Source organism: Carettochelys insculpta, chromosome 1 (genome assembly GCF_033958435.1).
Source record: "Carettochelys insculpta isolate YL-2023 chromosome 1, ASM3395843v1, whole genome shotgun sequence".
Taxonomy (NCBI): Eukaryota; Metazoa; Chordata; order Testudines; family Carettochelyidae; genus Carettochelys; species Carettochelys insculpta.
In genome coordinates, this window is record NC_134137.1 from 332,697,871 (window position 1) to 332,713,307 (window position 15,437).

The 15,437-nt window shown below is 42.0% G+C and overlaps 1 protein-coding gene across 3 annotated transcripts in view; it reads right to left on the reverse strand.

Annotated features, from left to right (window-relative positions):
* The window catches only part of CTTNBP2 (cortactin binding protein 2), a 171,494-nt gene that overhangs the window by 39,176 nt on the left and 116,881 nt on the right, over positions 1 to 15,437 (reverse strand). For 2 of the 3 annotated variants that reach the window (XM_075014941.1, XM_075014960.1), the window contains exons 12-16: positions 15,262 to 15,341; positions 9,022 to 9,108; positions 8,842 to 8,941; positions 4,447 to 4,599; positions 3,992 to 4,179 (exon numbers count right to left, since the gene is read on the reverse strand). In XM_075014941.1, the coding sequence (XP_074871042.1) occupies positions 3,992 to 4,179; positions 4,447 to 4,599; positions 8,842 to 8,941; positions 9,022 to 9,108; positions 15,262 to 15,341 (608 nt within the window). The remainder of the gene's footprint in view (positions 1 to 3,991; positions 4,180 to 4,446; positions 4,600 to 8,841; positions 8,942 to 9,021; positions 9,109 to 15,261; positions 15,342 to 15,437) is intronic. The other variant, XM_075014950.1, reaches the window with a different exon arrangement.

Genomic DNA, 15,437 nt, shown 5'->3' on the forward strand with positions numbered 1-15,437 from the left:
TGAAGCGCTTCTGGCTGGCTGACAGGTGGCCCGTGTAAGGGTGCATGAGCCAGGGCCGGAGGGGGTATGCCGCATCTGCGACGACGCAGAGGGGCATGGTGGTGTCCCCCACAGGGATCTCTCGCTGGGGGATGTAGGTCCCCGCCTCCAGCCGGCGGCACAGGCCCGAGTTCTGGAATACCCGGGTGTCGTGGGTGCTGCAAGGCCAGCCCACATAAATGTCCAGGAAACGGCCCCAGCTGTCCACCAAGGCCTGGAGGACCACAGAATGGTAGCCCTTCTGGTTTAAGTAGCGTCCTCCACTGTGCTCCGGGGCGCGGATGGGGATGTGGGTCCCATCCAGAGCCCTGAAGCAACTGGGGAAGCCCAGGGTGGCAAAGCCTGTGATGGCGGCATCCGGGTCCCGAAACCTCACGAGCCTGTGGAGGACCAGGGTGTTGATGGCACGGACGACCTGCAGGGGAAGCACATGGGAGAGCACCAATGAGGGGTGTGCAGGGTGTGTGTGGCTCTCCCCTGCCAGGGCCCCCCTCCTCTCCCCTCCCCTCCACTGCCAGAGCTGCCTCCCCCTCCCCCTCCCCCTCCCCCCGTGGGTCCTCTTACCTCCATGAGGACAGCCCCGACGGTGGCCTTGCTGACGCCAAACTGCTGGCCCACGGATCGGTAGCTGTCTGGAGTGGCCAGCTTCCAGACAGCGATGCCGACCCGTTTCTCCACAGTGAGGGCATGCCGCATGAAGGTGTCCTGGTGCCTCAGTGTGGGGGTGAGCCACTGGCATAGCTCCAGAAATGTCTGCCGGCTCATGCGAAAGTTCTGGAGCCAGCGGTCGTCGTCCCACTCTGCGAGCACCAGCCGCTCCCACCAGTCGGTGTTGGTGGGGTAGCTCCACAGCCGGCGGCGTATGAGGCGGGGCGGGGGGTGCTGCAGGGTTGGGGGTTGTGTCCTCCTCTCCTGTGGGCAGCTCCTCCTCTGTGGCAAGGATGTGCTCAGCTGCCTCCTGCATGGCATGGAGCAGGGCGAGCACTGCTCCTACAGGGGTGGCTGGGGGTGGACCTCTGGCTGCTGCTGCTGGGGGTCCATGACTGCGTCGCTCGAGGTGTGCGTGCCTATGGCTCTGCAGACCGCGTGCTGTGCAGGCTGCGTGTGTCTGGGAGGGGCCCTTTAAGGGAGCGGCTAGCTGTTGCCCCGGAAGCGCTAGTCCGCCCTGTGACCCTGTCTGCAGCTATTCCTGGCACCCTTATTTCTATGTGTGCTACTTTGGCGCGTAGACGTTCCCTCACAGCGCCTATTTCGATGTGGTGCTGCCCAACGTCGATGTTCAACGTCGACGTTGCCAGCCCTGGAGGACGTGTAGACGTTATTCATCGAAATAGGCTATTTCGATGTCGCTACATTGAAATAAGCTATTTCGATGTAGCGTGCACGTGTAGACGTAGCCACTATGTTTTCAAGATCATTGATTTGAACAGAGTTGTACTAGATGCTTTATTAAGACTCATTTTCTAAAACAAATTATGAGAAAAAAAATTAGATCACCAGGAAATGAGAAGCATATTAAAAATTTGCTTTCATTAACAATTATGCAGAATGTTATACAGCATTAATTTATGATTCTGTAATTTTAAAGCTAACAGCAAGTAACAACTGCCTGAATTAAAAAAAAAAGTGCAATCTTCACACAAAATGAGAGGTACATACCGAACCCTCACAGGGATTCTCTGTGTACTAAGGATCCCTGTTATATCAGGAATCAAGCTGTCAAGGACAGGGTCCCCATATGATCAATGACCATCCATAGTCAGAAGCAGATGGGGAACCTTTCAGAAGCAGATGCTGGCAGGCTATTGTTAATCAGTCACAGGCTAGCTAAACTCTTCAGCTTTTGCAGCTTGCTGAAAATTGGATTAGAACCCTTAGTTTCTGACACTGTTGAAACTAAAAGTTCTGTGCTGATTACTGAGGTCCCCTGAAGCCAACTACTGAGGTGAAAGTTGTCTAAGAAAGGCTATTTTTCCTTCTCTTCCCTCCAAAGGAGGGACTATAGAACAAGACACAGGCCCAAAGTAATGCAGTGTGGCCATTCTCTCCAGTTGATGGCCTGCTACCCAAACTAGTTGTCATCACTGTAAAACCAGTCCTAGGGCTTTCTCCAGGTATAATCTGGAAGCCTGCAGCCTATCCAACTAAAAGACAGCCTTTTAAGCACAAGTGGCATCAGTGAGTATGACATCCCACATGTGCAACTTTTAGATTCAATTATTTTTCTATTTTAAAAAGGTACAGGGATTGGTTAGGTGGCTGGAGTTATGGGGACAGTGGGAGAAGAGGGCGTGAAGCAGAGGATAGCAGTGGCAGCTGAAGGGCTGGACAGGGAGTGGGGTCCCCAGCAGATGGGTGGGGATGGAGACCAGGACATGTCTGTCTGCAGAGGCACAGCCTCCATTACCTGGCTCTCCATACAATTTCAGAACCCTAATGTGGTTCTGAAGCCCAAAAGATTTAGACCATCCCTGACAGATGTTTTCTAAAATGTTCTTAAAATTCCCCAATGAGGCAGTTTCCATAAGCCCCGAAGCAACACAGTCCAGTGTTTAACAACCTGACATTGAGGAAGCTTTTCCTAATGTCCAAACTAAGTTTCCTAAAGTTTCCGAGGCTACGTCTACACGTGCCCCAAACTTTGAAATGGCCACGCAAATGGCCATTTCGAAGTTTACTAATGAAGCGCTGAAATGCATATTCAGCGCTTCATTAGCATGCGGGCGGCAGCGGCACTTCGAAATTGCCGCGGATTGCCGCCGCGCGTCTCGTCCAGACGGGGCTCCTTTTCGAAAGGACCCCGCCTACTTCGAAGTCCCCTTATTCCCATGAGCTGATGGGAATAAGGGGACTTCGAAGTAGGCGGGGTCCTTTCGAAAAGGAGCCCCGTCTGGACGAGACGCGCGGCGGCAATCCGCGGCAATTTCGAAGTGCCGCTGCCGCCCGCATGCTAATGAAGCGCTGAATATGCATTTCAGCGCTTCATTAGTAAACTTCGAAATGGCCATTTGCGTGGCCATTTCGAAGTTTGGGGCACGTGTAGACACGGCCCTAATGTCCAAACTTTGTTGCTTTTTAAGCCCACTGCTAGCCTCAGAGGTTAAGGAGAAAATTATTCTCTTTCCTCCTTGTAAAAACCTTTTGTGTACTTGAAAAATGCTGTGCTCTCTTCTCGAGGCTCAACACACACAGTTTTTCAATCTCATCTCATATGTCATGCTTTCTAGACTTCTAATAATTTTTAATGGTCACCTCTGGACTTTCTCAAATTTGTTAATCTCTTTCCTGAAGTGTAGCACCCAGAAATGGACATAATACTTCAGTTAAGGCCTAATCAGCATGAAGTAGAGGAGAAGAGTTACTTTTTGTTTCTTGCTTACAGCACTCCTACCAATACACCCCAGGAGGATGCTAACTTTTTTTTGCAATGTTTGCTACACTCTCCTTTTTTTTTCAAATAGCTTCTGAAAACCTTTTTGTTCTGTTAAGTCTAGAATGTAAACACTCATCTGTTACATCTTTAGATGGTAAACTTTTTGGGACAAGGCTTTTATTTTTGCTTTATGTTCTATTGCAATGTACAATTACAGGTTATAAATATCTTCAAAGAGACCTTTTTAATATAGTGTATTTGCAAAGAGAAAGCAACTATCCTTACTGCTGTCTGTGGTAAACTTTAGGCCAATGAAGTGAGGTCACGCCAATTAAGTATATTTACAGACATGGTACATTTACCTTCAAACTGGTTTTCTCTTGTTTCTAATATTTTTTAACATGGTTATTTTAGTGTTGTTTTTGTGTGAAATAATTACGATAACATATGCTCATAAGTTTTTTAAATGAAAGGATTACTTTTTCTGATAATTCACTATCTTCCTGGCTATTCTTTCAGCAACAGCACTGCATGCTTTATTCTGAACAAAATACTGAAGTAAGTAACAGTGGTTCCTACCTTACTTATAACTTTTCTTCTGAAGAATCTTTGAAGCAAGCCATGGATTGGTTCCCCGTCCCACCTTAGTTGAACCCAGCGGAAATGCTGCTGAACCAATAAGTCAGAACCTTGGAGATGAGACTTTGCAACTGTCCCCATTAGAAAGCAGTTCTCATGAAAATAGTATGTATCAGACACACCGTCTGCTAAAAATAAATCAAAAACATTTTACTGCAATAATTAAAGCTTTCTATATACAGGACTGTTCAAGGCAAGCAACATTGCTTAAATTAGAAACAAATACAATTAAATTACAAATTAAAATTAACATTAAATCACATGCAATTGAAAACAGCTTGAAATCGTAAATAAAACTATAGAATTTTATGCTGTTAAACAAACTCTCCACACATTCATTATACTAAAACTAATGTTATAAAAAATATTTCTCTACCCAACTTTGGTTTTAATACCTTTTTGACAAGTGAAAGGGTTTTCAGAACCACGATTCTCAAGAGGTTCCAGAAAGTCTCCCAATAAATCAAATAATGAAACTTTTTCCAGATTCTCTAGAATCACAATGGTTTTCTTGCTTACAGACAGCTGTTTCACTGGAACCAAACAGGCTGTAACAAAAAGAACATGTTAATATCTACTTCTGCAACCCACTTTTTTATTTACAAATATTACATTCAGCACTAACATGCTGCTTGAGCAACACTTTTTAAGGTTTGTCTTTTAAAAGTATTGGAAAAATAGTACAAATGGAACGGATTATGCAACATTTAGGCTGGGTTTACACTTGCCCCTAATTTTGAAGGGAGCATGTTAATCAGGGTGATGGGACATTACAAATGAAGTGCTGTGGTGAATAATTACTGCCCCACCCACACCGCCAACTTCAAAGTGTCAAACTGTGCTACTTCAAAGCCCCTTTAACTCCTCAAAATCTTGCCTAAACTTGGGTTGCTGTTTGTCTTGTTAGACCATAAACTCTGTGTATATTTGTATGGTACCTTGCAGAAGGGCTCCATAGTCTGAGGCATCTATGTGCTACTGCAATATACATATAAAACAACAAAACAACTACTGTCTAAAAGTGAATTTCAGCTGTCATTTTGTTACATCACCTAATTTTGCTTGGCTATTTTGAAGTTTCTCACAACCTGCACTTTTGTCTAACCTAAATAAATGTGTTAAGCACAATTTTACAACTTTATTGTCCCCTGCCCCCCAGATCACCATCAAATATATTTAAATCATATCAGTCCTAATATGGATCCTTATTTCCATGTACTTATTTCAATGTTGAAAATTAATCTTTTATCCATTACTTTTGTACTTTGCCTCTTGAACAGCTGCAAATGCTTTTACAGGCCCCTGTTACGCACCACGAGGCTAGTCTTTTATCTATGCATTTTTAATTAGCTTCCACTTTCCTAAATTGCTTTTCCTAAAGCTGGGATTATTCCATTCATGAGGACAGTGCATATGACCTAACCTTAATAAAAATCATAACTTGAAATGTTTCTCCTCTTACATATTCCATATTTCAAAAGTATTTATCATCTTCACAAAGGTATCCACTTAAAATCTTGCATTGATGCTACTTCTTTGGAAATCTTCAGGCCTTAATCTTCTGTCACTTTAAGGACTTGTATACTTTTTCTGAATCCTAGTTGTTCAGGCTACAGCATGTGCAGAAGGCTTCTATTCATAAACACATCATCCCCTAACCTGAAACAATTCCACTGGCTCCCCAATAATTTCAAGCTCCAGTTTAAAACTGTTCACTTGTTTTAGAATTCTGTAAACTCATCCACCCGTTAACACAGGTCACGTCTCTCCTTAGCTGCCAAACTATTTACTCCTGCCTCTTCTGCTTCTCCATACAATCTGGTCACTGATGGCACAATTTTTTTTTTTTTGGTAAAGCGAGACAGCATTTCCATATCTCCAGTTCACCATCACTTGTGTGTGTCAAACTCTACTGTATTATTTGTAGTAACTTTGCAAAATTCTCTTGAATGCCATTTATACAGGTACAGAAACTAGGGATATGGGGAGTGCTGCAGCACCACCAGAATTTTGTACAGGCCATTGCTCCTGTATCCATCCCTGGGCCTCCACTTCTGGTCCTCCATGCAGGGTCCTGACTGCTGGCCCCCTCAGGGGGCTCTTCTTTCAGCCTCACACATAGGCTCCCAACCCCACACCTAAGACTCTACTGACAACTCTGATCCTGGGGCTCCATCTGCCATCTCACACCCGATGTCAGCTGTCCCCCTGCACTTGAAGCTCCAGTACTGGCCTCACACCCAGGCTTCTGCACCTGGGCCTTTGCTCCCGCACCTATCCTATAACCGTGCCTGTCCACAGATGTGGCCCCAGCATCATCCCCCTTAGCTCTCTCTGGGTCCCCTGTTGTGTAGCCTAGAAGAGTATGCTAATTTATATTATATATCTTATTCATGTAGCCTAAACCTACATTATTTGCTATTCCTTCTGTCTTTCATTGTTTTATTCCATTTTAGTAGGAATGCAAGAGGCCTACAGAGATCATACACTTGAGCTAGGTAGGTATGGGCATCTGGACAGTTCCAGACAGACATAGATAAAGGGGAGGGCAACTGTGTTCCCAGACTTGAGTTTAGCTTGTAGATGGCATTTTTATCTTGTCTGGTGTCAAGATATCATGGTTCCATCGGATCACCATCTTGTTTATTGCACAATGGAGGCCAAGGTCACCAAGGGCTGTTAGGTGGTATCTTGCTCCTAATACCCATTTATGAAGGTTGTTAATGAGGCTGCAATGTGATACCTTCTGTATATCTAAAGGGGTGTGTTAGTTCCATTCCCCAATCAGGTAAGTATACCCTCAACATCTTAGGATGTGGAAGTCTATTTTTGGCTTTGAAAGGTTGGGCTAAAATGATGTAAACAGACCTATAATACTCCACGGCCAACAGTGGGTGGGGCTGGTCCGTTCTGTTTTTCTGAGAGCTCTTTTCCTCTTTCTACTAGTACTAGTCTTCCTCTAAATCTCTAAAGTTTCCTCAGCTCCAATACTCTCTCGCCTCTCATCAGCAACAGAGTAAGACTGGTCCTTCAATTCCTTGAGTCCATCAGGAGGGAGAGCAAGTATGGTGTTATTCAAGGTGTATATGTACTTGTATACAGTTTCTATGGAACTAATCAAGCTGGATTAATCTGTATGTAATCACCACCCTAAATATCTGATTGTAAACTCCATTATTTAGTGTAATAAATCCTGTGCTACTATCACATCATTTGCAGTGTTCATGCGATTGCTGCAGGTCCTGGAACCTATCTCCAGATAAGAGCCCTTGTAGCTCCTCATAGCTGTGCTGTGGGGTGGAGGGTAAATCTAAAGATTCTTAGGTCAGATTGGCAAACCGCTACCCAAAACAATAATCTTACCCAAAATCTTAACTCTGGGTCAACACTCCTGGAGACACAGCCCTTCTCCTGGCCCCAGTTCTGGGAGGGGGGGTGGTAGGGGGGGCAAAAGACAGAGTAAGAGGGTGGGCTTTTAGTACCCTCAGTATTGAAAAATGTTTCAGTGCTATTGACTATTTATATGAAAGATATTACAATAAAGAATGCCATATATACTCCTGCTTAATTTTACATTAACTATCCCTTTGTACAATTATAATAACTTCTTGTCTATGAGGACAAAATTTATAGATTACATCCATTTATGTAAATTTACCTTACTCATATCTATATTTTACCAGACCTGGTGAGGGCTGTGATGCTACTCAGAAATTATCCGACACTGTAGCCATGGCAATGAAGGCATTGGTTCTTACCTTATGTATAATTATCCACATAGCTTACTGGGAATAAGTTCCCATAATCTCATGCATAACAGCATGATCCCATATTCAAATACTGTACAAAAAGTGAAGAAATGCATTTATGACAAAACTGCAATTAGGTGCAGGAGCAGTTTTTTGTGGGAAGGGTCCCTGTAGACAGATAAGAATAGGGGCGGGGTGGATGAGAGGGAAGGGGTAGAGGTTCATCTGAACTACAATGGAAGAGTCAGCAGTGGGCAGTATACTGGGCTAATCCCCTTTGGTCCCTGGAGATCTGCCCCTGCCTTGTGGCAGACACTTGCGGCACATCTGCGAGTTGTTCATGGAATACCAGTGTTCTGCTAAACACAGTTTAAGAAACACTGCTCTAGGTTGGTGTTGAGTAAAGAGCGGGGCAGACCCCCATGGGGGAATGAAATTTCATAAGGGGGCAAAGCACAATTGGTTGCTGGGTCTCAGGCTCATTTATCTCATTGAAAATGTTGAAAGGCTGTTGGCTCTGTTGATTTTGGGTAATCTATATTTTTTTTCTTTAAACCAGTTTCTTTTTATATATAATTTCCTTGTTTTTACAGTAAATAATACTTGCAATCTTGTTTTTTCAACTTCTAAAGAAGTTCTGAAAACCTAGTTTTCATTGTTTGGACAAAATGCTGACAGCAACAGAAGATTAACATATTCAGACAGTAGGAATGATAAAGTAGCAATGTTCTTATATTTCCAATTCAACAGGCTTGAACTTTGAAATCAACTGAGGTGTTCACTAACATAAAAAAAAATAAAAAAGGGGACAGGAGAAAAAAACAATTAAAAATCCAGTAACGTAAAGGGTATACAACTCAAAAAGAGCTGATTTTTGGACTGCCATCTTTCCTTTTTTGTTTCTCCGGCACCTCTGAGATTTTCAGTGCTCTATTAAAAATATGCCCTAGGCTATACATCGTGCTTTAAGGTGTCTTCCAAAAGCATCATTAAGAAGGAGAATTCTGCTTATCAAAATCAAATCTGCTGAAATAATCTTACCATTATCGATGAATAACTTTGCAAGCTGCTCCTTGGAAAAATCAGCATTCACTTCAACTTTAACTATTTCACAGGGGAATCCGGCAGCCACTTGCTTTTCCTGTTTTGAAAATTCACAGATTTAGGGAAGCTTTATATGCTCTTTTCCAGAATTATTCATTCTGTATGCTTGTTTAATACCTTCATATAGAGAGCTATCTGATGTGCTATGTAGTCTTGCAAACTTCCTTCTGGACCATGAAAGATCACATTATGGTATTGTTCGACCTATACATAAACAAAGAACAATTTATGTGAATAATCCTAGACCTAGACAATTTTAATCCAACAAAACAACCAAAATCAAAAGGGTTGGACTTGTGTGGAATTTTCCATGTCATAAATCATGGAACTTTACAATACTGCGTTCTACATGAGAAGGGACAGCAACCTTTCTGAAGTGGAGTGCCCAACTTTGACCTTTTGACCCCTGTGTATGGTTCAAATGCTGATGATGCTTTTTAAAGTCACTAACAGTCCTGCTTACAACAGCTTCATTAATAAACAAATACAGATGCATAGCTTTACTATTTAGGCGGTGGTTGGTAGCATTAGCTGGTCTTTGTTTAATCCACAGGTGGCATGGTTTTGAGCAAGCTCCCAGCTGTGTGGAGGAGGAGGAGTGCGACTGAGCCCCCGCCTCATGTGCCAATGAAAATCGGTTTGTGTGTCACTCCTGGCACCCTTGTGTGTGTGTGTGGGGGGGGGGCGTGTTGCTGACCCCAGACATATGCAATAATGCTGTGTTGCAACTTTTAAAGATAGATTTTTATATAGAACTGGCATGGAATTGTTCTAAATTTATAAAGTTACATGAAAAAAATATTCTGTTGTCCTATCAATGGTTGAACTTCACAAATCCAGACATTAGGGACAGGTTACATTTAACAATCAAATCCAAGATAGACCATGGTCAGAACTCACAAGAAAACCATTCAAACCCAAAAATATATATAAAATTCTCTCTAAATTTTTGACAGATTTTTTTAAGTGGAGGCAAACATTACTCTTCAAACTTCAAATATATAATTTATACTAACAATATAGGTGTCCAGTTTTATAATATTGAGACCCTGGTTGCATTTGACCCCTTTGATTATAAAAGGCATGCTGAAAAGGCAAAGAAATAGCTGCTCTGCAAGTATGAAAAGTGTACCAAATAGCCCATCATTTATATTTAAAGGTAGCTGCTTTGGGTCTACTACCTATTATCTAAATCCATCAGTCTCTCATTTAAAAACAAGAACTTCTTTTCATTATAACCATCTTGCTATTTTGGTTTCACAGATTCTAGAAATATGTTGGAAACACATCTCTTCATCTCAGCAACACATTTCTTCTTGCATTTGACATAAGCTGTTTAGAGATTGTGGAATAATTACATACTGTATTATGTATACACACATACACACTTCATTGTTCTTCCAAATGCAGTAAATGAAAAATGGCAAAAGCTGTGTGATAAAAACTGGCCTACACCTTTAAGCAGAAAGGTGCTTTGGTGGCCTACCCACAAGAAGGGAATAGTGCTGGCAGGTCAGGGTGTGGGAGAAAGAGTTGAAAGCTGCTGCATGACGGGCAATACGAGTGATGACAGACAGGGGAAGAAGAAAAGAGTGTCAAAAACTGCCCTGTGCCTCTTCAACTTGTACTAACACCTGCCTCTTCTGTAACAAGGTCTGCTGCTCCAGAATTCGGCTGATCGGCCATCAACGACCTAACAAACAGGAGGGTGACATGAAGACATCCTAGCTGTTATCGAGTGACCACCAAGAAGGTTGATGACTCATCTTTTGTGAATGCAGGGTTTGAAAAAGGGCAACACAGTGCCTTCCTTTCTACACAGGCCAAGGCTGAATGAGGTCCCACGCTGCCTCTCCTACAGGTGGAAAATACTGGATTTGGCCAAGATCTAGTGAGTGCACTATGCTAGTTGCTCCTCTTTGAGGGGCGCCCGAGAAGAAATGTTTCCCTTATCACCATATTGGCTTGGATGCAGTGGTGTTTTTTTTTCCCCTTGTTCCCAACAGCAGGCATCAGGGAGGGGTCTATTCATGCATGATGGGCGGAAGGCCATTTGTTGCAACTCATTATTTATGTGTAGGGCAGATGTTCAGTGCAGGCTCTCCAGAGGAAAGGTATACGATGACTGAAAAAGTAACTTGGAAAATGGCTTATGAAGGTGATCATTGAAGGAACAAATTTGGGGTGGGGGAATTCCTATGATTTGTACAGTAGGGAGCCAACTCCCCACCCCCCACTCTTACAGCCCACCATAACCCTCCTACCTGGTGAAAGGAGGGGTATGAAAATGCCCCTGAAAGGGATTTTTGGAGGGATCTGGAGGAGAAAAAAAGAGGATCTGATGGAAGCCCCCAACTCCAAGTATGCTAAAGTCCTGGCAATGGATATGCTGGAGGGACTTGGACGAAAAGAGAAGGGGAGCTGGTAAAAACCCCAGGGTAATTAAGAAATAAACATGGGATTATCTGCATTGTATACCGTTATCTGCCAGGTATACCCGCACGTTTAATAATAAGTTGTGGCCTGACTAAACCCATCAAATGTCTCCTGTGCTTTTTGCTGCATGTCCAGAGAGGATATCCACTAGCAATAATACTGTATCATTACAGACTAGAAGCAATCAATCCAAATTTTCAGTAAGAAAACTATTCACCAATAAATAATCTGTATGATCCACATAAAGTTATCTTACCAAAAAACCTTCATTTATATTGGTGAGAACTTATTGCATTCCCATGGATTTCAATGGGAGTACTTGCTTCAATAACTGTTCAACACCAGAGCTGAAATGGATCACAGTCTAACCAACAGTCCTGCAGGTCTCAATCAATAGTGCATACTATTATAATGCACATATTTTAAAACTATTTCCAGTTATCCATGATCACTTTATTCCAACAGATTTTATTTGATTTGATACAACCGAATGACAAAGCTGCACCTTGATCTTCAACTGAAATTCACAAATGCACTGTATAATGTTCTGGAGAACTAAATGCCATTTCAAATCAAAATTACTTGTGGGTCTTCATTATATAAAGTGACATTACCTTAGTGCTTGTGTATAATTAACTGTCACAGGAGCACAGTTAACTATTGTGTAATTGCTACACTCCAGGACATGGCAGAGAATTAAGGCACATATTGTTTACCTAATTTACCAGAAGAGTGCTCTAAAGATCTTAATTTTTCTGGTTATATTTAAACTGGCTCTATCACTATAACAATGACCTCCAAAGCTAATTTATCCAGATTTGCTTTCTAGTCAGTTTTCTTACACCAAATAACTTGTGTAATGAAAAAAATTATTCTTATAAAAATAAAACTCCAGCTCTGCAATGAATAGGGTTGTTTTCTCTAAGAATAATTGATATGAACTTATTTTGTGTCCTCTTTACAACTTCTAATAATTGCTTGTTTATTACATTTCAACAAATAAATCAATCAATCAGATGGTAACTAGCAAAAATTAATTTAAATGATAATTTCCACATTTGCAATCTTTTATGTAATAAGAAGTAAAGAACTGAAAGCAATATGCTCCTTTGAAAAGAGAAATAGTTGAAGATTTTAAGTATGGTGAATAAAGTACATGTTAGAATTCATATTTCTTTTAACTAAAATACTACTACTCTGCATATCTTCCCCACAGAAAAAAGTAAAATAAAAAAGTAAACCAGATCAGTCCTGTGAATCCTGAATGAGTTCATGGAAGACAAATTAAATTAGTGGAAAAATGTTAATATGCCAGAAAGTCAGGTATTCTGACATCCAAAAAAGAAGTTAGACCCATTTTGAAATAAATAATGAATTTCATATTTTTACTGAGCCAAAAGATTGATGGATTCAGTTCAAGATCTCATACTTTTCAGCCTAATATTCACTTAATCTCATCAGAAATTTCACACATCTCACAGCACAATAATACAAGTTGCATCTTACCATATGAACTGCATTAAACAAACAAAACACCATATTAATATGAAATGCACTCAGGAAATAAACTATATCTGTACTGTATTGTTAAGCAATGTACCAGAAGAACACGTTACAGATGCAAACCTATTACTTATTTGTGCAGCACAAGCAGCATGCTCTTCAAATGGGTATGAAAACAAGATCTCTAACACAAGGAGCTCACCATTTAAACAAAGAACAAATGAAAGAAGATATATATTAGGCAGAGTAGATGAAATGTAAATCAATGTTTATGAATAATGGAAAAGCATGCATCCTGTGAGTTCCTTGATTTTTGTTTAGAAATCTTTTGAAATAACCATGATAAACTCCAATTGTTTCTGATGTGCTTCTAGAATTTTGTCCCAGACAAGCCCTTCTCTTAAAGACAGGAGGAATTATAGCTCAGTGGTTTGTGCATTGGCCTGTTAAAGCCAGGGTTGTGAACTCAAACCTTGTGGAGGACGTTTAGGGATTGGGGCAAACAGATGTCAGGGATGGTGCTTGGCCCTGCCAAGAGGGCAGGTGACTGGACTAGATGACCTCCTGAGGTCCCTTCCAGTTCTAGGAAAGTGGGTGGCTCGTTGCTCTAGAGGTATGATTCCCCCTTGGGTGGGACATGTCTTGGGTTCAAGTACCAGAGAAGCCCTTTCTCTGATACTTTACCCAGCCAGTTGCAGGGAGTGGTGTCCTTCAATCCCCTCCCACTTTGGGGGAAATAGAACAGTAGAACTACAAAATAGAGTGATTGGGCAGCAAAATGGCAAATGAAATTTAATGTGGGTAAGTGTAAGGTAATGCACGTTGGAAAAAATAACCCAAATTACACGTACTACATGATGGGGTCAAATTTAGCTACGACAGATCAGGAAAGGGATCTTGGAGTTATAGTGGATAGTTCTCTGAAGACATCCATGCAGTGTGCAGCGGCAGTTAGTAAGGCAAATAGGATGTTAGGAATTATTAAAAAAGGGATCGATAATAAGACAAAAGAGATCATACTTCCCCTATATAAAACTATGGTACGCCCACATCTCGAGTACTGCGTGCAGATGTGGTCTCCTCACCTCAAAAAAGATATATTGGCATTAGAAAAGGTTCAGAAAAGGGCGACTAAGATGATTAGGGGCTTGGAAAGGGTCCCATATGGGGAGAGGCTAGAGAGACTGGGACTTTTCAGTTTGGAAAAAAGGCGATTGAGGGGCGATATGATAGAGGTATATAAAATCATGTATGGTGTGGAGAAAGTGAATATAGAAAAATTATTTACCTTTTCCCATAATACAAGAACTAGGGGACACCAAATGAAATTGATGGGTAGTAGGTTCAAAACTAATAAAAGGAAATTTTTCTTCACACAGCGCACAGTCAACCTGTGGAACTCCTTGCCCGAGGAGGCTGTGAAGGCCAGGACTCTATTAGGGTTTAAAAAAGAGCTTGATAAATTTTGCAGGTTAGGTCCATAAATGGCTATTAGCCAGGGATAAAGTATGGTGCCCTAGCCTTCATAACAAGGGCAGGAGATGGATGGCAGGAGATAAATCACTTGATCATTGTCTTCTGTTCTCCTTCTCTGGGGCACCTGGCATTGGCCACCGTCGGCAGATGGGATGCTGGGCTGGATGGACCTTTGGTCTGACCCAGTATGGCCATTCTTATGTTCTTATGTTCTTAGTTTGAGCATTTGCCTACTCAATCCCCAAGGAGGCCAAGAGGTTTGGAGCAAATAAATGAGAGGGGAAGTCTGTCAGGGATGGTGCTTGGCCCTGGCCCAGGAACTGGATTCAATTACCTCCTGAGGTCCCTTCCAGCTCTATGAGACGCATATCTCCAGATTTTTTTAGGGGAGAGATAGCTTGGTGGTTTGAGCACTGGCCCACTTAGCCCAGGGTTGTGAGCTCAATACTTAAGGGAGCCACTTAGGGATCAAGGGCAACTAGATTTCACAGGGGAGGGATAGCTCAGTGGTTTGAGCATTGGCCTGCTAAACCCCAGGTTGTAAGCTCAATCTTTGAGGGGGCCATTTAGGGATTGGGGCAAAAAGAGGTCAGGGATAGTGCTGGCTCCTGCCAAGAGGGCAAGGGATTGGACTAGGTGACCTTCCCAAGGTCCCTTTCAGTTCTAGATGTGCATCTCCATTTTTTTTATTATATATATATATATATAATCTTATTGTAACATTTATAATATTCTGATACAGAAGCCCTGAAAAGCTTTGACCACAGAGGTGTAAGAGATTAATCAATAAACCTTTCTAATCAATCAATCAGCAATCCATCAAATTGTTAAAAGAAAGAAATGAAGATCAAGATGGTAGACGCTGCAGACAGGTTTAAGCAGGCATTTTTGCATGTGCCTAAAGGAGAGGAGAGCCGCAAACAGGGGCTAGTTGGTACATACCAGCCGGAGGTAGTTCTGCAGGATCTGAAGGTGGATCATAGAGGCGTAAGTCACACTGTTTAAGCAGCCTTCTTGAGGACCTTTAAAATACATATGCTATTATCTAATACCTGCTATCTGCGTGATTTATAACAATGTGCACAAACAAACATCCCTATACCAGCTATTGTGACACC